Here is a 22930-nt window from a genome sequence, read left to right as displayed (position 1 = left end):
GAAAAAAGGGACTATTTCACCAAACAGATTGAAGATGCTAAACGTTCCTCTGAAGTACTATTTTCAGTGGTGGACAAACTCGCCACAACCAAGACCTTAGGGGTCAAGGGTAATCAAAAGACTTGTGATGACATCGCAGCTGCTTTTAAAACCAAAGAGCTGAATATCTTCAAAGATTTTGAGGACATACCAGTCCGTTCCCCTCTCATCCAACCCCCTACTAATGACCAGGATATTAATTTGCTGCTTACCTTCTCACCAGTCTCTTCAGAAACCGTGGCTAAATACATTCACGAAGCGAAATCTGGGTCCCCTGCCGACCCTTGCCCGCCAGCACTCCTGAAAGAAGATGCAGATCTGGCGAGTCCTGGGCTAACAGAAATTTTCAACTCAATGTTTAGTTCTGGCAATTTTCCTTCCATGTGGAAGGATACCTCTATCCTTCTGCTGTTAAAAAAAACCACGGTAGACGTTTCTGACCCTAATAACTATCGTCCCATAGCCTGATTACTGTTGCCTGCTAAAATAATTGACAACCTCATGAATGTCAAACTAACCCAATTCATCTGCGAAAACAACCTGCTGGATCACTCACAGTTTGGCTTCCGCCGAGAACACAGCACCGAAACGGCACTCATTAAAGCCACAGAGGAGATCCTGGTGGTGATGGATCAGTGAGGTACGGCTGCCCTTATACTCCTTCATCTGTCAGCCACCTTTGATACCGTGGATCACTATCTCTTGCATTAGCAGCTCGAGAGCTATGGGGTCAAGGGCACTGCACTGGCCCTTTTGTCCTCCTTTCTCAAGGATAGGAGGTTAACAATTTTGGTTGACAAGAATCACTCGAAGCCTTATATATACCCTTCCAAGCAGTGTGCACCAGGGCTCCTCCCTGAGCCCGTCGTTATTTAATGTTTATGTATCCGAACTGGCCCCGGTTGATCCGGAATTTCAGTTCCAATCTTACATCTTTCGACACCCAGATCCTGGTGGAGGCGTACAAAAATCAGACTTCCTCTACCCAGCAATTTCAAAGTTGTATGTGTGCCATTAATCAATGGATGAACACACATTGTCTTAAACTCAACTCTGATTAAACAGAGATTCAGATCTTTGGCAATATGCAACCAAGCTGGGGGAGTCTGTGGTGGCCAGTAGAAATGGGACACCCACCAAATGGTGGCCAGTAGAAATGGGACACCCACCAAAACCTGCGGTGAAGTGTTGCTCTACAATAAACTCACACTCACTCAACACACAAACTCAATTGTCTCTTCCGCCCACTTCCTTATTAAGAAAGTGAGGAGGGGGGCGTGGCTTAACCGGCGATGTGATCGGACGTGTGGCGGTGGGGCTCCCGTCTCCCATCACCTGATTGTGCTATTAAAGCGGAGTCAGGGTGCCCCCTTTTCTTGCCCCGCCAGGGGTAGATGCTGCATACCCTTCCCTGGCCTGAGTGCGGTGTCGTAGAAGTGGCTCCTGCAGTGCGTGGGAGCATAGACAGCACACAGCGAGTGGGGACTCGGAGCCTAGCACCGCCATCTTGTGCCCGCACACCGGGGCTCTTCGTCCAGCTCCCTGGCGCGCTGCGACCTGAGACGAGGCCGGCAACCCCTGGTGAGGTGTGTAGCTCTGGTGGCGGCAGCGGGGGCCGGGACGTTATGACTGGAGCGGAGACCGTGCCCCCCAGAGACAGCACACATCGAGTGGGGAATCGGGGCCTGGCACCGCCATCTTGTGCCCGCGCACCGGGGCTCATCTTCCAGCTCCCTGGTGCGCTGCGACCTGAGAGGAGGCCGGCAACCCCTGGTGAGGTGCGAAGCTCTGGTGGCGGCGGCGGGGGCCGGGACGCGACGACTGGAGCAGAGACCGTGCCCCCCGGAGACAGCACACAGCAAGTGGGGAATCGGAGCCTGGCACCGCCATCTTGTGCCCGCGCTCCGGGGCTCATCTTCCAGCTCCCTAGAGCTCTGAGATCTAAAAAGCGGCCGGCAACCCCTGGTAAGGTGCGGAGCTCTGGTGGCGGTGGCGGCGGCCGGGACGCGACGGCTGGAGTGGAGACCTTGCCCCCCCGGAGCTGTGGCGCTGGCGATGCTGCGGATGTCCGAGAGGCAGAGTATGAACCCTGTCGCCATCTTGTGCCCTCCGCGTTGAGACTTGCGTGGCTCTCACCGAGGCCTGAGAGTGCTGGAGTGGGCGCTCTGTTGGAGGTGATTGCTCTCCACCTTTACCAGGGCTGTATGGGTGCTGGCCATTTTGCCCCTGAGGTGCCGGAGAGGGGGCCCGACCGGTGACAGGAGAAGTGCCCGTGGCTGGAACCGCCATCTTGAGAGCCCCGCGCTGGTGCCCGGCCCGCTACCCAGCGGTGTGCCGACCCGTGGGCCGCCGCCGGGGCCTGGCGGTGGTGTGAGGGGCCCCGGTGGGGACGGCGAGGCCTACGGTGCGGTGACGGACACGGTGGGTGTCTTTGCTGGCGTTTGGGTCCTGGTGCCTTAACGGCGATATACAGGAGGGCCGGCCTGTGGGCAAGCGGTGTGGCCCTGTGCGCGAGTGGTGATGAGGCAGCCGGCCTTTCCTGGGAAACCCTGAGCTGAGAGAGCGGCGATCTCATGAGGTCGGCTGGGATCTGCAAGGCTGGTATGTTCCTATGAAGACTGGTGCGCGGGGGCGGAAGAAGCCCCGACCCTTGTAGTGAAGAGCCTCGGATGCGGACAGGACCCTACCTTTGAACGAAGCGGTGAGCGGATTTGGGACTGAGCTGGGCATCTAGGTGAGCGGAGGGGATCCGGGGCACTGAGTGGCGGTGTGCGGCGCGGCCCCCCATTTTCAAGGCTGGTATGTACCTATGAAGACTGGTGCGCGGGGGCGGAAGGAGCCCCGACCCTTGTAGTGAAGAGCCTCGGATGCGGACAGGACCCTACCTTTGAACGAAGCGGTGAGCGGATTTGGGACTGAGCTGGGCATCCAGGTGAGCGGAGGGGATCCGGGGCACTGAGTGGCGGTGTGTGGCGCGGCCCCCCATTTTCAAGGCGGGCAGTGCCCTGAGGAGGCCCTGCAGCGTGGGTGGTGCACCCTCAGTTGGGGGGGTTGTGGGCAGCCTGACAACCCTTGAATGGACCCCTGCCCGTTGGTGACTAATTGGGCGGTGAGGTGCACGGTGCGACGAGGGGGCCTGCTGTGACGGAGTTGAGCACCTTGTCGAGACGCCCCGATCACCCCGCCATTTGGGCCCTGACAGGAGTGTACAAAGGCTCCATTGGAGTACTTTGCTGGAGGAGAGGCGAATTGCTCGGCAGCCTGGAGGTGGGGAGGTGTTAGCTGTTGGCTGGGGGCGGACTGGGGAGGCTACGTGCCTCCGGAGAAACAGCTGTTGACGTGGCTGCAGCGGCCCTGTGCGGGGAGGGCTCTGGTCGGAGCCTGCCTTTGCGGCCTGAACACCCCAGGACCTAACTGCTGTAGGGGAGGAGTGTGCTTTAGTGTGCTGGGCCGGGCACCTGCCCTGGGCTGTGAACTTGGGTCGGCCCTGCTCTGGTACTAGACTGCTGGGGTTGAGGATGTTTGCGGTGGGGTATGCTCGCTGGTAGAGCTGGGGCGAGGCCCGGGGCTGGAGTGACTGCCCTACATAGACCCGGACTTGTGGAAGTGGAGGGAGGTGTCTGGCCTTAGGAGTCTTGGGGGGTCCCGGGTGACGGGGATGGGGAACTCTCCTCTGGTGGGCTCTGCTGACTGCTTGTGACCCTTGCCTCCGCTGCCCTGGGACAGTGGGAGCCCTTTGGGAGGTTTATCCGAAGAAGAGCCCTCCGATTGGTGTTCGGCCTGACGACCCGGGCCCTGACCCCCCTGCGCCCGTATCTGTGGCTCGAATATCCGAGATATTGCAGTGGACCCCTGTGGAGGATATAATTGGCAATGATGCGCTCCAAGGGGAACAAGGCCAACCAAACTACAGCCCCCAGAGACAATACAGTTGTGGCAATGTGGGGGAAGACGGGTGCGCCTGCCGCCAGTGAGGGTTCGTCCCAGGTCTCCGGGGACTCTCCACCAGTCACCCAGGCCTTTATGACATCCTTCATGTCCAAGCTGAAGGCGGAAATTGGGTCCCTACGGTCGGAGGGGCACACGTGTATGAAGGAACTGCGGAAGGAGGTCACGGACCTTGGGCACAGAGTGGACGGGCTGGAAAGGACTCTGGACACGCGCACGGAAGACCAGGAACAGCTCTGGCAGCGCCTGGCGGTACTTGAAGAGCAGAACATCGAGCTCCAGGTGAAACAGGAGGACTTGGAGAATAGAAGCTGCCGTAACAATCTCCGGATCCGGGGGATTCCTCTTGGAGAAGAAGGGGAGGACATCATGGACTATGGAGCGCAGCTCTTGCATGAAGTCTGGGGCGATGAGAATGCCTCTCTGCCGACACTGGACCGAGCGCATCGTGTTTCCGGACCCGCGGCTCCTTCCCGATATCTTGACTAGGGTCCACTTCTTTACGGAGAAGGAGGCCATCTGGAAAGCCGCGCGCGACAAGCCGGACCTGGCCTACAAAGGACACAAAATCCAGATATTCCAAGATCTGGTGCCCAACACCCTGAAGAGGAGACAAGCCTTCTGACCAGTGACGGAAAAACTGCGCAGTCTGAACATCCCATATCCGTGGGGGCACCCTTTTGCGCTCATCTTTCAGTGGGAATCCAAGCGCAGAATCGTACGGTCCTACACGGAAGCGGCAAAACTCCTCCGTCTGTCGATATCGCCGCCGGCGAGCCCATCTCGCCCCCGCAGACAGGAACGAATACCAACTGGGCCGTCTTGGACCACAGTACAGCGGCAACATCGTGTGTCCCCCAGGACTGACTGCTCGCCTTCGCAGGCTAAGCAGGACATCATAGCCCACATTCGATCTCTTGAAGGGGATAGGGTGGAGATCACTGGGCGCCCCTTGACACCATGATGCTCTGCGGGACATCTGCCCATCACCTCCTGGGGGAGGGACCTGCCATCCACGTACGGCTTCTTTCCTGGATCCGGACCTTTTCGGGTCGAATGGGACATTGTGGCCTGCATTTGATCTCTTGCAGGGATCAGAGTGGAACTAGACGGGCGACCCTTGACATCATAGCCTGCGGGCTCTCCACCCCTTCCCTATTGGAGGGGGGTTGACTGCCAGAGTACACGCAAACCCAGGGGGAAGGGTCGTGAGGCGATTCCATACACAACACCCTGGCTTTTAGCTTGGGAGTGGGGGAGACAGGGCCCCCCAACTGTTCGACCTTTGAGCTCACCACAAACCCACCTCCGACTGCCCCTAAGGGAGTGACATCCCAGAGAGCATCCAAACCTGTGGGTGTAGGATTCCCTGTCTAGGGGCCAGTGTACTATGGCCCTGTTGGCCGCTGTTGTTATACGACGATGGGTGGCCTTCCTGGCTGCCGTTTCTCTTCTTCCTGTTCTTGTTTCTTACTGCTCTTTTCCCTTTTTCCCTCTTCTTCTTATGTGAATGCGTGGCGAGGGTACTGGATGGAGGGATGGAGTGGGGCCGTGTGGCTGTGTGTTTGTGGAGAATGCAAGGCATTCTGGGCGCCTGTTGTGGGGGTGTGGATGGCCCACATTAGGAAACAGTCAGGACGACCAAGCTCCCTAGCCCCTTGAAGGTCTTAACGTTCAATGTCAAGGGCCTTAACTCACCTAACAAGCGACGACAAGTGTGGCGTTATCTCCTTCAGCAGAACCCAGACATTGTATTTTTGCAAGAGACGCATCTTTCGCAGGCAGACACCAAGCGCATGGCACATCCTAGATATCCTCTTCAGTTCTGGGCTGCAGCGGCCTCAAAGACAGCGGGCGTGGCGATTCTGTGCAGAGATGGCATCAGGCGAGGGAGTGACAGGCCTTTTCGGAGTGGGGATGGGCACTTCCTTCGAGTGAGTAGTGAGGTTGGGTGACGACACTACACACTATGCAATGTCTATGCCCCTAATCAGGCGCAAGATCGTTACCTTCGAGACCTTCTACGGGAGCAGGTGCCGCAGGGAGCCGCTTCTCTCATCCTGGGGGGAGACCTCAACTTGGTCTGGAATCCAGAGGTGGACCGTAGTGAGGGCACATACGGTGGGGCGGGTGCTATGTCCTCGGCGCTGCGCAGGCAGATAGCGGACCTGCGCCTGTTAGATGTCTGGCGCTAACATCCCCGGACCGGAGGGAATATTCGTTTCACTCACATGCGCACCGGTCCTATTCACGCATCGACTATTTGTTTATCTCCCATGACCTCTCTTGTGATGTCATCGGGGCCACTATGTCTGACATCTCACTCTCTGACCACGCCCATGTCGAGCTGCTCCTGCAGGACCCGGCCGCTTACCCTGCCCGTGAGAGGAGGTGGCGTCTGCCGCCAGGTATTCTCCGGGATGCCGCCGACGTGGAGGACATTAGGGGGGCCATTGTCTCCTACTTCCAGTATAATGACCTGCCGGAGACGCCCTTCCCAGTGGTCTGGGACGCCTTCAAGGCTACGATACGGGGGCACATTACCTCCTTATCAATTGCGCGAGCGCGCGAGGCTCGACAGCTGGAAGATAGCCTGACAGGGTACATTAAGAAGGCGGAGTTGCAAGATTAGGAACGCTCTTCTCTGCGGTCGAGACGGCGACTAGCTAACCTTAAGGGTCAGCTCCGGCTGTTGCGAACCAATAGGGCGGAGAAATCCCTCTTGATGCTGAAGCAGAAGTACTTCGAGGGAGGGGATAAGGTAGGGAAGCTACTGGCGAGGAGGCTGAGAGTCCGTACCGCTAAAGCACATATAGCTAAGGTCCAACTGCCGGATGGGAAGAGAGTTGTGGTGGAGAAGGACAAATGTGAGGCATTTCGGGAATATTATGCGGCGCTGTATGAGGAGGAGAAACCGCCCCCGGAATTGGTAGAGGAGGTCTTAGGGTAATACGAGGGGATGCAGCTACACCCCCACTACGCGAGGGAAATGGAGGAGCAGATAACTCAGGAGGAGATAGCAACAGCCATGCAGGAGCTCCCGCTGGGAAAGACTCCAGGACCGATGGTCTCCCTCTGTCCTTCTATCGCATGTTCCAGGCCCAGCTCGGACCATACTTTCTCCGTTTGTATAACTCTTTCACGGATGAGGTGGGACGGTCTCCTGATATGAGACTGGCGGAAATCGCGCTAATCCCGATACCTGGGAAAGACCATTCACTGTGTGCGTCGTACCGACCGATTGCCCTACTAAACACCGACCTTAAAATTTACACCAAGTTGCTGGCGAAGCGATTGGATCCACATATGCTGAGTCTGGTGAACCCCGATCAAGTGGGTTTTATCCGTAACCGGCAGGGGGCGGACAATGTGCGCAGGGTAGCACACCTTGTGGGGAAGGCGCATCATTGGAAGATCCCGGCATGTCTTCTCTCGCTAGACGCGGAGAAGGCGTTCGATCGGGTAGACTGGTCCTTCCTACGAGTGGTGCTGCACAAGGTGGGGATTGGTCAGAGGATGATCACTAGGGTCATGGCGCCATATCTTACTCCGCGGGCCAGAATTCGAGTCAATGGCCAGCTTACGGCGCCGTTCAACATCGGTAGGGGAACCAGGAAGGGTTGCCCACTCTCACCCCTGTTATTTGCCCTGGCAATAGAGCCACTGGCGGACATGATTTGTCGAGCACCGGACATACACGGTATCCCCCTAGGAGGTCGAGAGAACAAAATAGCGCTTTTTGCAGATGACCTTCTCCTTACGCTAGCACGGCCTCGAGAATCTTTGCCGGCGGTTCACTCAGCAATGTGTTTCTTTGAGCGAGTCTCTGGCCTGAAAATCAACCACAATAAGTCATGGGCCCTCAATCTCACTGTCCCGAAGGCGGACATACCATGCCTGGAACTGTTAGCTCCGTATCAATGGGCAGCCCGTCACATTCGCTACCCGGGCCTACAGCTGACCGTCTCGCTAGAGGAATGGACGCAAGTGAACTGGAGGGAATGTCGGAATGCGGTTCTTGAAGATCTTAGGAGGTGGAAGTCGCTAATGTCGTCGTGGTTGGGCAGCCTCAACGCTCTTAAGATGTCTATCCTCCCCAAAGTTTTATACTTATTCCAGTGCCTCCCCACATCCATCCCTCTACACAATATAAGGGGTCTACAGCGAGAGTTCACCAAATTCATCTGGGGGGGGAAAGAGGCCCCGCTTTTCTCAAGCACTTCTAATGGCACCGCGTGATAGGGGGGGGCTGGCATGTCCGGATCTGGTGGAGTATTACTGGGCAGCACACCTCCGTTTTATAGCGGAATGGAGCGTAACGGAAAGTGAGAAGGGGTGGTTGCACATGGATATCGCAGTAACTGGGCGCACCATCTGGGACCTGCCGTGGAAACCTAGGGCAGGACGCTCTCGGAGCGCATACATGGCGGTACCCACGAAAACGGTACTAGAAATCTGGGATAAGATAACGGTACGTAAGGGTCTCACGACTTTTCCTTCGCCACATACCCCAATAGAGGGGCATTCATCCTTTTTACCGGCCTACAACACAGGGGCTTTCAGCAAGTGGCCTCAAGGCAACTGTAGAGTGCTCACGGATCTGTTTGATGGGGGCACTTTCAAGTCTTTTGCTCAATGCAGAGAGGAATTCAAGGTACCGCGGGAAGCTGAATGGCAATACGTTCAGCTGAGACATTGGGCAATGGAGGAAGGCACGTATCAGTCAGCTACACGAGCTTTTACTCCGTTTGAACGGCTGGTCCGATCTTTGGTTGACTTAAAGGGCTTGGTATCCAAAATCTACCAGATCTTGCAGCATCCTCCCAAACCGCCGTCTCATCCGTATCAGCAGCGCTGGCCCTCTATTTCTGGAACGGACATCACACCGGCGCAATGGGGCCGCTTATGGCGGGATATCCCCAAAGTATATTGTAGTGTCTCACAACAAGAAAATGCATATAAGATAATGACCCAGTGGTAATAAACGCCCCAGCGTCTGCACAAGATGTTCCCCGCTTCCTCTCCTGAGTGCTGGAGGTGTCGGGCTGCGCCTGGGGACTTTATACACATATGGTGGACATGTCCTTCACTGACCCTCTTCTGGAAGGAGGTCTTGAGCCACATCAGGGGGGTGCTGGGATTCCCTCTGCCTGAAGCCACGAGCACGCTGCTGTTAGGTATTAAACCTGCCGGTCTAAAGGCGCTGACCCGGAGTGATTGGACACTGGCGCTTGACATGCTGGGGGCAGCCAAGCAGCTCATAGCTCTGTACTGGAAAAAGACGGAGGCGCCGCCAATCACAGCCTGGTTTGTGCGCTTATGGCACGTTATCACAATGAAACTTCTCACAGCCAGGCTGCAGGTGCGCGACACGCGTTTTAAAGGGGTCTGGCAACCCCTAGTGAAATATTTATGCCCGTTGGAGCATGCGCGGTGCATGCCTGCCAGGCTCCGGGCGCTACGGCTTGTGGAGGATGCGGTGGCCCCCCCGGAGCCGGGTAGGCTGCTGGCGTAAGGCTCTGGAGCGCGCAGCCTAGACCAAGATAGGTGCTGCATTGTGATCTAACGTGTGACGCGCTGGCTCTCTTCTCTCCCCTCCCTCTCGGATACGCTTCATGCCCTCCCTGACTGTCTCTCCCATATCTACTCTTTACTTATTCCTACTGGCTGCTCTATCCTACTGTCCCTTTCTTTGTTACTCTGTTGGAAGTTTGGCCCTGTGGTCTTTTTGTTCTACAACTACAGAGTTGCGGGAGTCTTTAGACTCGTGGGTCTAGTTACTTTAAGCCATGACTGCACAACGTATATTGGGTATTGTATGACGCGGCCGGCCCTGTGGGGTTGTAGGCGGAACGCTGTGTGCAATAATCTTGAGTGCGAGACTCGTAACTGTTTCCTATTGCCCATTTACTGACGCGGCCGGCCCCGAGAGGGTTGTAGGCTTAACGCTGTGTGCTAGTCTAATTGCTGCATACTCCCTGTTTTTTGGGGGGAAAGTTAAAATAAAAAGATTTGAAAAGAAAGTGAGGAAGATTCTTCCCTATATTCCCACAGATACCAGGAAAACTGTAGTCACATCCTTAATTCAATCTAAATTGGATTATTGTAGCGGACTATTGGTAAACGTGCAGAAGCAGTGCCTGCAAAAGCTTCAGAGCATACAGAATTCAGCTGCGAGGCTACTATCTAATATCCCCAGGCATAAATCTGTTTCTAAAGAAATTCATAATTTTCATTGGCTCCCGGTTGCACAACGGATTAAATTCAAGGCACTGTCCCTGGCTTACAAAGCACTAAACCATACAGGTCCTATCTTCCTGCAAAACCTCTTCGTCTGACATGAACCGACTAGACATTTTTGTTCTTCAGGAGCCAAACTCCTGAAAGTGCCAAAAATTAGAACTTCACGTTGGGGTGGCCGCAGTTTTCACTTTAGCACCTCTAAACTTTGGAACTCCCTTCCGACCGAGCTCAGAAGTGCAAGCTCTCTCGCCGCCTTCAGAAAGGATCTGAAAACCTGGCTGTTTCAGAACTAGTTGCCAGAACAGATTCTCTTCAGCGCCAAGACACCTCCGGGTATACATGCACTTTATAAATCACAGTAACATTAACATAGCAGGTAGAATCGCTGGGACCCCCGGGAACCACACAAGGTAGTGACACAGGGGACCCACGGGGGACGCGTGCAGTGTGAGAACACAGCCGTGAGCTCCATACAACTGTATGGGAAAGCCGTAGTTGGAATTTTAAAGGTTAAGGACACTTAGGAGAGGACTTTGAGTAAACCCTTTCAAACTTAGAAGGTTCTAAGGCCAGCACCTATGTGAGCACCGGAGTACTTGTGTTACCTAACCTAGGAAAGCCAGGTGCATAGGTGTCAAATGGTGTCAGGAATCTTCATTGTTTTCAATGGCGTGATGCTGCAAAGTGCTGCTACCGTGAAGAGGAAAAGTGTCCGTGTGATCCAAGCCTGGATCGAAGCTGAGAAGAACCTGAAAGCAGAGGGGACAGAGTCTAGGTCACTTGCCAGTGACCAGAGGCGAATGCCCACCGATGTCGGGTGCTTCAGGTGAGAAGAGGTGAAGCTTGACTCTGCAGCCAGGAGGTGTTGATGACAACCAAAGTCTAGAGGCGAGCTATCCTACAAAGGATGTCGAGTGCTCGGAGGAGGGGGGGTCAGTATCTGGATTGAACACCAACAAGCCTTGGCAACTGCAACCCAAACAGTCAGAGAAAAGATGCTTCTGTGAGGACCAGCAAGGCCCTGGGTACTCCCCAAGCGATGGAGAGTCAGGACACATCTGGAGCAACCAGGTAAGCCCACTGAAAGTTAAAGTTGCCTTCACAGGGACCCACAGGCCAATGGACCAGGGATCACGAAGGGTCCTCGAGAGGAATCAGAAAATACCAGCATAACGGAACACTCGTGGAGTGTAGGCCAGTAATCTTTGGTGGAATCACTGCTCGGGGTCTGGACTACAAGTAGCCCAAAGCACAGCTTCAGGGGTCGCCGGAAAACAAATGCTTCTGCAAGTGGACACATTGCCCAGGAGTTCGGGTTGCACGGTCCCCACAAGAATTACGGGTCTCAGGTTTGCTGAGCACACTAGTCAACCTCGGGAACACTTGGAAACGCACCTCCTGTTTTGCAAAAGTCTTAGGAGTCTTCAGGAGCTTCGGAGTTGCAAACCGGTCAGATGCATCTTTGGTGCCTGCTTAGCAGGTGAGTAACTACTTTACTCCAAGGGAGATTCTTCAGTCATCCAACGCAGTGTAGATATTCAAAGTACTTGGTTTCTGTAGCAGAGTTGCGTCCAGGTAAATCTAAAGTACTGTAGCCAGGGGTTCCTACTTTATACCCAAGGAAGGAATGGGGCAAATTCTGGGGACCCACCTATGGGATGGTCAGGACAGAGTGCTGGCTACCCATGTCCTTGGTCCAGTTTCATGCCAGAGCAGGAGCAAATGGCTCCTGCAACCAGTCTGAGCTGGACTATGCACATGGACACAAAATGTGCCCCCAGTGCAGACATCAAAGCATTCTCAGAGTGCATCCACCCAGCCCCAATACACTAAAGCCTGTCTGGGAGGTGGTTACACCTCCCTGTGACAGGAAGCCTATTGTCCAGCCTCCCCCAGCCAGAGTTTCGTCCAGCAGCAGGAGGGCAGACTCGTGTCTGTGGCTGGCAGCATCCATCTTGTGATGCCAGGGTCGAGAAAGCTGGTACGGGGTGTACCGGTGTTGTCATATTTCTCCCTCTAGGAGGGTGGAATCATACCCCTCACACCAGTTACTGGTGTGGAGGTATGATTCCAAGGTGTTTGACACCAAACACAACAGTTTTCTGTGCAGCCGTTTTTAAGTTAGCATTTACAGCGAGGTTATAATGCACTTAAGAGTGTATGGTATGGCTGCATCACAGAACAACCCCGGCGAAAAGATTCCGAAGGCTGCAGAGGGGCTCTGCTCATGCATGGGCACCCTCTCAAATAAAACCCAGCAGCCTGCCTTCAGGATTGATAAGGCCAGCCATAGGGGTGACTGATACGTTTATATGTGCAGTGATAAGGCAGATATAGTGAACCTATATCTAAGTAGGGGGTGCATGCACCACCTTACACAGGTTGCAGTAGCAGACGTGTGGTGTATATTTGAGTGGCCTCTCAGGGGGTGGCATATTACATGCTGCAGCCCCTGGGAGGCCTCTGGGGTACCTATGCCCTAGGTACAAAGTATACCATATACTAGGGACTTATAAGGGTACCCCAGAATCCAATCTGGAGTGTACCTAAGGTACATGCAATCAGTTTATAAGAGAAAGCAGCAAGGCTGGGGTCCTGAATAGCAGGATCCCAGCCAGACTAAGTCAAAAACAGTGAAACATCAGCAAAAAGTGGGGGTAACTATAAGAAGCAGATTCTACTCTCCTACAGTCACCCCTCAAATCTGCAAAAGAATGGTAAACCACCACACCACAAGACCCAGCAGGGTCTGCAGAATCGGTGTCCACAGAAACCAACACCATGACTACCCTCCATCAACACACCACAACACCATGGAGACAGATGAAATGAGTAACAGGGGCAAAGGCACATGACACAGGTAACAGGAAAGAAACCACAAACAATTACCGCAAATCCACAGCCAGAAAGGCCATGCCCAGCCCAATGGGTCGGAGGACCACAGAACAAACAGGACCCCGCACCCAACCATCAAAAAAAGGGACTGCAAAGGAGCAAATCCATGAGACCAAAAGCAGCCAACAAAAGGCCACCGCTAGACACACAGAGAGCATCACCAGGATATGAACCCATGTCTCGACAGGATCGTGCCACCAGAGACACGTGTTTGAGCAATAGAGACACAGCTCCTACAGCAGAGAGCCCCTGCACCCCAAGGAGAGTCAGCCACATAATAGAGTGCGCAAACTGACACACAATAAGATCCAAAAGGACCTGCAAAAGCAGAGGGCCCACAGACAATCAACAAGTGCACAATCATTCAAAAGACACAGGACAAAGCATTCAGCTGGAACCAGCACAATCACAGCACCCGGCAATTAAAGTCGTGAGCAGGACAACGCAGGGCCGGAACAGGCGCAAGCGTCCAGGAACCACACAGCGGGACCCTAAACATGTAAAGGGACAGCACGTGGGGCAAAACTCCTCAAAGCTGAAGTTAGCGCCCCATGACAGCCACAAATCATGCTCTAGTCCCCACAGCAGGACTGCCTGGAATGCCACATACAACGGCCAGGCGGAATCAAAACGTGCAGGGCAAAGGCAAGGCAGAAAGTCATGCCTCAACATGAGCACCAACACTGCCCAACGTCCCATACAGACCAGCAAGCGTGTACACCGCCCATGCCACCGCCACTCCCACACTCTGCAGAGAGAGAGAACAGAAAGAAACATGAAAAGTCTACGGCACCAGGTATTTCCAGGTAGTGTCCCTTTTCAGGTAGTAACCAGGCCTGACCTTGCTTAATGACTGAGAGCCTATGAGATCAGGTGCATTCAGGGTCCTACGGCTGTAGGCCGAGTCATGGCCAGAAAACAGCTCACCACGGCTGGGTCACAAAGACATGACTGCGACTGTTAGACCTGGTACCATTGGCGTGAGTCTCCCTTCCATTTTTCACTGATTGCCTCCTCTGTTTTTGATATGTTTTGCTGGTTTAAATGCATTGGGCACTGTGCCACTGCTATTCAGAGCCACAGTGCAAGTGCTCCCTATGTTAAATTGTTGTATTGATTAGTGACTCCATGATTGGCTTATTTGATTTACTTGTCAGACCCTAGTACAGTGCACCATGAGTGCCCAGGGGCTGTAAATCAAATGCTGGTGGGCTTGCAGCACTGGTTGTGCCACCCACAGAAGCAGCTTGTCTAGTGTGACTCGGGCCTGCCATTGCAGAGCCTGTGTGCAGTCTGTGACTGCCATGTCGACTTGGCAAGTGCACACACTTGCCAGTCCCTAAACCTTCCCTTTTCTACATATCGGACAACCCTAAAGTAGGCCTTAGGGCAGGGTGCATAGTATGTAAAAGGTAGGTCATGCCCTGATGTGTGTGGCATGACCTGATAGTGAATTACACCCTATTTCGTTTTTCACTACTGCAAGGCTACCTGTCCCCATAGGCCAGAATGGGCAGTTTGATTATAACATCTTATAATCCTAACTGACCCAGGGAACATGGTAGAAATTCGAATTTGGTATGCCTGAACTCAGAATGATAAAATACATTTTTTAGTGAAGTTGGTTTTAACATTCTGTGTTTGAAAATACCACTTTTAGAAAGTAGGTATTTTCTTGCCTAACCATCCAGCCTGCCTCTGCTAGCTTGTGTATTGTATGTCTGCTTTGTGAGTTACAGGGACTGGGGAGGCTCCAGGAGACAGGGTGAGCCAGAACAAGGCTGAACAGACCTATCTGCATATAGAGTGGTGGGAGGAGTAGCACCTGGGCCTGAAAAGGGCTGTGCCTGCCTTCCACAATGCTGGCTCCACCTCCTGCAGTGCGTCTGATGACCCTGGCCCACCCTGACAAGGGAAAGAAGGAGTCCTGTATACAAAGTGCTCCAGGACTGCGCAGAACTGGTTTGGACTAGGTACAGGACCCTCTGCCTTCAGGATTTTGCAGTATAAATATTGGGGCCCAGACCCCAGGACTTTAGATCACTTCTGGGAAAACAAGACAAACCTTTGCCAAGGAGAAAAACCAAGGAAGCTGCAGGAGTTTGGAATGCCCCTCTACCAGTGTGTGGTTTGCTGGGTTGGCCTGCAGTGGTCACTTCATTGCCAAGGAAAGGAGAAGGAACTTTTAAAGAACTTTCATCATCTTGCCGAATATTGCTCCAAGGGCTTGATTTGAGCTAGCCTCCTGACCGAAGTCTCAGGGATAGCAGACTTAACCCCTTCTGTTTGCTGGCATCTGGAACTTGCTGTTCTAGCTGCTACAGAAGGAATTCTGCAACACCAAGCCCGGCGAGCGATGCTGTCATCTGCATCGAAGCCGTCAGCGATGCTCCGACTTACAACGTAGACCTGACGCCGGCCACCGTGCCACATCGACGCCAGTGAACGGCATCGTAAGCCGGCCACAGCCATGAGCGCTGCTCCGACTTGCGATGAAGGCCCGATGCCTGCTGCTGTGCCGCATCGACTCCGAAGCCGACATCATCGCGGAGCCAATCATCGACATGGGTGGTCAAGAATCCATTGACCTCGTGACACTGTATGGAACCGTGATTTTGGCGCCATCGTGATGTCACCTCATCTCTGGTCAGGAACCGATGCCTCCCCTGCCTGCGCAAGCATCCAGGACACCGAAGCATCATCTCCCCCGAAGCAAGGAACCGACGCCACAACACGCCAATGACACCACACCGCCCCGACGTTGTGAGCTGTCTTTGTTTTCGCTTTTCCAAGGTACTGTTCTCTGTGGGTCTGTTTCGACTCTGGGCCTAACGCCGCGCACCTCGCAATCGGTGCTGTACTTTGAGATTTCTTTGACCTTGACGTCCTGATAACTCCAGTTGTTTTTTAAAACATAATTTTATAGATTTTGCGATACAGGACAACACACAGAAGGCAATTATCATTGTCAATAGTAATTGTGCATTAAATATGGCAGCAGTAAAGAACAAAACATCCTATACATAAAAGATATATATATATCTGTACGGTTTGAAAGAAGCAGTAAACCGGTCAGTACAGGACGTAAGCAATGTAGGATAAGTACAGGGTACATAATAATAGCATATGATGAAGGTAACAACCGTGGCAAAAGCAAGGGTAAACTGTACATCGTCACAACAAATCTAGTCCACATTCAATAAGAAATATAAAGATAAACCAACTCCCTCCACCCCCCTCCCGTTCTCTGGTTCGAGAATACTGAATAATATCACAGACTCCTAAGGGACTATCCCTTGTGCACATAAAGGTTATGGTACATAGTAGTGCATAAAGACGTTGAATGACAACCTTGCTGGATACAAAAAAACTGTTGTGCACTAGTACACTATAATTAGAAAGCTGACTGTGGTCAAAAAGGTGCAAGCAAGTCATTCAAAGTAAAAAGGTGCAAGCAAGTCATTCAGAGTAATGGGGTGAGTCTAAACTATTGGTGACTTTGGGGGTGTAAAAGAATATATAGCTTTGAAGACTTCCAATATTTGATCCCATTCCAACGAAATAGGAGTCTTACGAAAGCCCTGGAATCCCTCCTGTCGGATTATAGTACTTTCAGCCATTCCCCATCATATCAATTCCGTGTGCCAGTGCAGTGGCGTGGGAGGAGAGGCAGATTTCCACCTCATCGTAATCGCTCACTTAGCGATTAGTAGTGCCAAGTCTTCAAACTTGAATTGTACCTTCTGTCTCTTAGGGAGTTCATGGAGCCCAAAAAAAAGGCTTCTGGGGATAGCCAGTGTTGAGTTTTAACAGGGTAAACCCATAAAAAACTACCCAACCTCAGTTAGTAGTGCAGTATGCTACAAAAGTGGCCGTGGTGGTGCTTCTCTTAAATCATATATAATGAAAACATATTCACCACTTAGAGCTTGAATCTGATTTAAAAAACTGGAATTTAATTCCATGAATTATGCAGGCATTAAATGAAATATTAAATCAAAGCATTAATGGTTTGCAATAAAGTTGCTCCAAACATTGGTAGTGCATTCAATATTTACAGTGCTCTTATTGTGAAGAGAAGGAAGGGTAGGGTAAATTGTAGTGAATTGATGTGTGAGGGACAGGGTAAAGGTATGGTGACATGGACACATTTACTGTTACATAAAATACGACCCTTCCAGCCTATTATAGGTCAGTTGTTCCCATAAATACATAGCTCATAGATAAATATTTCTTAAGTTATTCCATTCTATGAGCTTGTGGACATGTGGTAGATTGCCTACGTTTCGACCCCTAGGTAATGGAGGGTGATTTGTTCCTCACGACGGGGTCTTCGTCAGGAGTTAGCTAGAGCACTTGTGAAGGGAAGGACGGACAGCGTACGATCCCCAAAGGGCTCTCAAGTAGCTCCTGAAAATTCTGCAGCAGTGTTTGCATGCCGGGTAATAAATCTCCCAAGCAAAGACTCAATTAAAAACAGGGTCTCCTCTCAATGGTTGTGCGGCTCTGGAAGTGAGTCTGGGGATAGCCAGTCACGAGTGTTAGTAACTTGTCGAATGGTATGAGTGACGGCATGCCAAAAGAAACGAAGTCTAGGACAGGCCCAGAGCATATGAATGAGGTTTGCATCTGCCTTCTGGCATCTAGGAGAGGAGAGTTGGTGGTCTGGGTATATATTATTAAGTTGGTGTGGTGTAAGGTATGCTCTATGTAGGATCATCAATTGGATATATTTAAAACGAGCATTACGGGAAACTTTCTTAGGGAATTCCAATAACGAGGCCCATTCTTTGTCTGTGAATTCCCTGTTGAGATACAATGACCACCAGGTGCTAAGTAAGAGTAAGGGTGTACTGGAATGAGTCCTGATACCCCTGTACAGCCAACGGATAAGATATCAGCCTTCTCCCATTAGGTGTTTTGCATGGACTAAAGCATGTGTGGGAGGCTTGGACCCATCAGGGGCCCAGTGCTGTTTAACATAACGAACAAGTGCTGCATGTAAGAGGAATAGAGTTGAGGGAACTCATTGAGCACGCTGAAAATTGTCCTGATCAGTCAGGGTGCCCTCAATAAATAACGCTCCCACTGTCGAGACCTCCCTCGTTCGTCCATGAGGCTAACCTTTTAGTGTTGACTATTCCAATAGCAGTGGGGATTCCCATTAATGGTATATAATCGGAGTATGGAATGGCTTTCTTGGTGTATTTGAGAGTTTGTTTTCAATAGAGGAGAGCCATGCTGAGTGATAACTCCAGTTGGGGTTATCTGTTGCTAAAGACTGCTTTTATGCGAATAACCTATTTTTGAACTATTTCTACCATCTTGAAGAATTATTAATGATTACAGTATTGTGGATTTTTGTCGTTTATGGTCTTGTGATAAGTCTATATAAAGAATACTTATTTTTATAAAACCAGTGTGGTGACCATCTGTAGTGTTTTCACTGTATTACGGTATGTGTTCACAAATGTTTAGCACAGGGCCTCTGAGATAAGCCTGTCTGCTCGTGCCAAGCTACCAAGGGGGTGAGCAGGGGTTATCCAGGAGTGTAATCCCCTTTCCCTGACTAGAAGCAAGGGTCCCTATTTGGTCAAAGGTACCTACCTCTGCCAACTAGAGACCCCAAGTTCTGACACAACCCACCGGCTAGTCCCCTTTAGCAGGACATGGCCGATAGAGGACGTGGCCAAGAAACCCAGCATGCAGTCCGCACATTTACTCACCGTAAGTCTGCTATAGCAGAACTGCCAAATCCAGGGAGTGCGAACATCAAAGAAACAGAAACAAGAGGTCACCCCGGCATGCCCAGCACACCTCATGCCCCGGGAAACTAGAGTCTGCTAAAGCAGGTCCTTAATCCCCACTCATCCTACCAACCAGAAGACAGCACTCAGAGTAGTGCAGAAACCAAAGAGCAGGATGTGATGTGGGTTGACTTCCTCTTAATAGGAGGAAGAGAACATCAGCCATATTGGAGGGAAGGGAGGCTAGTATTCTGATTTTTGACTTGGGAATTTCTGTGGGAGGCTAAAGCTCAATATGTAATAACTGTGGTGAGAAAGATGGACGAGGAGATAATGTCCTGTCACACCTCTTCCATAGCACATCCCCTGCGTTGAGCTAGTGCACCGCATGCTGCAGCTGCTGCTCCACCAGGGCCACTAGTGTGTAGGGGTTTGGCACAAAACTAAGTCTCACTCCATTTGTTCATGTCACGTTGCACCAACACCTAAGGGTGTTTGTGTTGTTTTGCACCAAGACATTCCCACTTAGCATTAATTAACGGGGTTGGCCCTTTACAGCTCTTTGCAGTTTAGGTGGTGAACCAAGAGGGTCAACTTCTACCACTTTCGTGATGAAATGTTGATAAACACTGTTGTATGCCCGTTGATGCACGGTGTGCTCACTCATACAAACCTTTAGTTTTTCTGGGCCAGAGAATATTCAGAGTAAGTGTATGTGCTTTAAAAGTCAGTGTCATACAGAAACATGCCTGGTACTATGTGTGGAATTCGGTGGTTGATGAGGCCTTATATTGTGTATTCCAGTTATCTGACAAGTGCTTTTATTCATTATGTTCCCTTAGGTGCCATTGTACATCGCTTAGTGAAGTCTCCGGGTCAAAGCTTCACCCTTGACGAGGTAGAGAAGGTGAGTGATAGATCAGCAGGTTGGTAATTGGACGTAACTAGCCTAACCCAGCAACGAATGTTCTCAAAAGTGTACCATCCAGCAGCCACCTACCCTTCCTCTGTTTTTTTTCATTTGTCTCTCTCTTTTGTTATGGTCATTGGCAGGCAGTGACATGTCAAAGTGGTGAGGCATAAAAGTTGGGACTGACTTTTAGGTGGGGGGGCGAGTGAAGTAATCCAGCCCAACTACAAAGAGATCGCAAGCGGTAGCAAACCAGACAAGTATTTCAAGACCCATTAAATGTCTCAGTAACCTACCTTATGCGCCTGACACAAATGAAACGCAAGGATGAACAATCAATATCTTCTTTTCTGTGTAAACCAGCAGCTCCTATATAAGGTTTTGTAGCACTGCGCTAACAGGCACTAACAACAGACACAAATATTAAGCAGTTGAGTTGTATGTTGGATTTGGAGAGGGGTGCCCGAATCCAGGCAGGATTATAAAGTCACTGTGATGGTTTCTGGAAACTGTACATCAGAAGCTCGGAAGCTGTACTTTTACTAACTAATGACACAAAGCTGGTTCCGCGCCTGCTTTCAAATGCTGTTACTCAGTTTTTGCCAGTGGCGTAGCAAGGGGGCGTAGTCCGCCCCAGGTGGCACGAAATTTGGGGGAGGCAGCCTCCTCTCCCCTTACTTGTGACCACACGGGCCGCCAAAAGCAGCATTCGTTTGCCAGCAGGAACCCCTCCCCCTATCTTATGGCAGCCACGGGAGGCAATAGCTGGGACCGTTAAGGGCGGCAAACGACCAGCTACGCCACTGAATTTTCAACAGGGTACTCTGCCGCCAGGTCTATTAATAAAGGGCTCCTGCAGGCAGTGACCCTGTGTCTGTGCACCCTCTTTATGTGATTATGTCATAGACACGTTCTGCAGAGGACCCAGCCACTGTTAGATGTTATTATGATGAAAAATAAATTATCCACCATCATGGATTTACTGAAAGGGTGCATATTAATTCAAACAAAGTTGGGAAAGGGTTCAAATTCAATTGTTCAGCACATCTGAATGCAATACATCTCCTCCCTGGGTTCATTTAAATCAGTAATACTCAAAGTATGGCCCGGGGACCACTTGGGGCCCACCCGACCTTTACATGCGGCCGCCTGGTCAAAAGCAGCACTGGGCTGGTGTTTACTGAGCCCTAACATTCAGAATGATGTTAAATAAACTGGAATAAACAAACGGAGAGAGGGTCAGAGCATGAAGGATCCAGCACCAGTCATTTACCAAGTGTGATAGCCCCTGAAATCTTTCAAATACCTCGGTGCACTTGGTCTGGGGTGTGACCCACATACACCCCAATTCGACGGTTCAAGACCACCTTTAGAAAAAGCACCAACTTGACCCAGCACCCGAGAGACACAATTAGTCAATATTATAATAGCAATGTAGCATCATATTTAAAAGACAAAGCAGAATGTAAATGCAATAGCTTCCCAAATGAAAAAGGGCCAAACGTTGGTATTTTGATTGTAGAAGCACGATCTTTGTATTCTAAATTATTTAATATATTCTCAGTAGACGCAACAGAATTGCTTGCCAACGCGTTTAATCCCTTTCTTGGGACTTCTTCTGGGCTAGAAGCAATTACAAAAAAGACTATTTACAATACAAACGTTTAAAAACATCTAATACATGAGAACCAGACATTGCATTCTCATTGCTCATCTACAACTACAGTTCATATGTGCATTTTAGAAATATCGCTCTTCGAGAAGCTAATTCTAATTTTTTGTTCAGCTAGTAACACAATCACATTTTCATTGTTGTTCTGATTAAGTGATCTTTGAATTCAATACATTTTCTAATGGGAGAAAAACATGGGACGGAAACGTTAATTAAATTATACACGACATCTCAGGTCTAGTGGACTCTCTCACAATATCACATGGCTGAGATGCCAATAGTTTTATAATATTTTTACAAATTTGACAAGAAGGGAGTGCACGTTCACAGGTTCAGTTCAAGATATGGACATCACCATAGAATCCAATATACATTCTCAGTATGATATAAGCTCTTATTGATGCTGTACATTCACGAGTGTCTCTTAAGTAAAAACAGCATGCTAAATTCAAATAACAAATTTCAAAGTAATAATCAAGCTTAGAGGGTCGTACCTCATACAGTTTCCTCTAATTGTCGTTTAATATGTAGACGAATAGAATAATGATATTGGTCGGCAAAGTTCATGTGGCATATCTGTAAATAAGCACAATGTAAAGGTGTTTTCTAATTCACCCCTCAATAACCAAATAATCAATGTTCTACAAGTCTATTAAGCTAATAATGATATTATATTTGTATATCATTACAGTATTAAAAAAAACATCAAGTAGGCCGCCTATTCCTGCACGGGTCACTCACTATGTGACGATCAAAGCCCTACTTGATTCTTGTGCTAGTTGTGGCATTCTATTTTTGCGTCTCTATAGTGTAAATCAAGGTAGTAGTGGTATTATATTCTTATTTCACGCAAAAGTTAAGTGACTTCTAGTTTGCCACCCCACCCTGCACGGATCAATCGCTATATAATAATATTTTGCTAAATCTGCTTCGCTTATATACTACTCATAGCTTAGTAGTACATTACTATCTAGTACCTAAGGTCAGTGTGACACCCCTTGAGCAGAAAACACCAGCAGTGCGTCGATTATCCGGGCATTGGTTTATAACAATTTAAAAGACACAATGCACAGTAAAGTCGGTTTTACTTTAAATATAATAATCCAAAATTCTTAATTTAAAAGTCAATATATATTTATGCTTAGCTTATATAAAAAAATTCACAGTATTTGTTTCTTTTTCATGCATTCAATTGTCTAATTTTAGCCACGTCTTGATTATCGATGGTATTTATACTAATGCCAATACCATCGATAATTACACACAGTTTAATTGTTGCACAACTATTTGCAGCATATCTAATATGGCTATGATGCTCGCTGTGTATGTCGTAATAGACTCGGTCTTTGAGAGAAAGAGGTCAAATAGTCTTTTAATTAAGAAGTGAGTAAATTTAGACAATTGACTGCATGAAAGTTTTCAAATATGTATTTAGAAACATTTTTGTTTCTATCCATCCAGACAACAATACCAATA

General features: G+C 50.3%; 1 protein-coding gene across 1 annotated transcript in view; it reads left to right on the top strand.

The window, feature by feature from the left end:
• The window catches only part of AGXT (alanine--glyoxylate aminotransferase), a 458404-nt gene that overhangs the window by 152082 nt on the left and 283392 nt on the right, over positions 1–22930 (top strand). Inside the window, exon 3 of the mRNA XM_078665630.1 lies at positions 19715–19779. Within this exon, the coding sequence (XP_078521756.1) occupies positions 19715–19779 (65 nt within the window). The remainder of the gene's footprint in view (positions 1–19714; positions 19780–22930) is intronic.

This window comes from Lissotriton helveticus, chromosome 11 (genome assembly GCF_964261635.1).
Source record: "Lissotriton helveticus chromosome 11, aLisHel1.1, whole genome shotgun sequence".
Lineage (NCBI taxonomy): Eukaryota > Metazoa > Chordata > Amphibia > Caudata > Salamandridae > Lissotriton > Lissotriton helveticus.
This window is presented reverse-complemented; position numbering and strand designations above follow the sequence as displayed.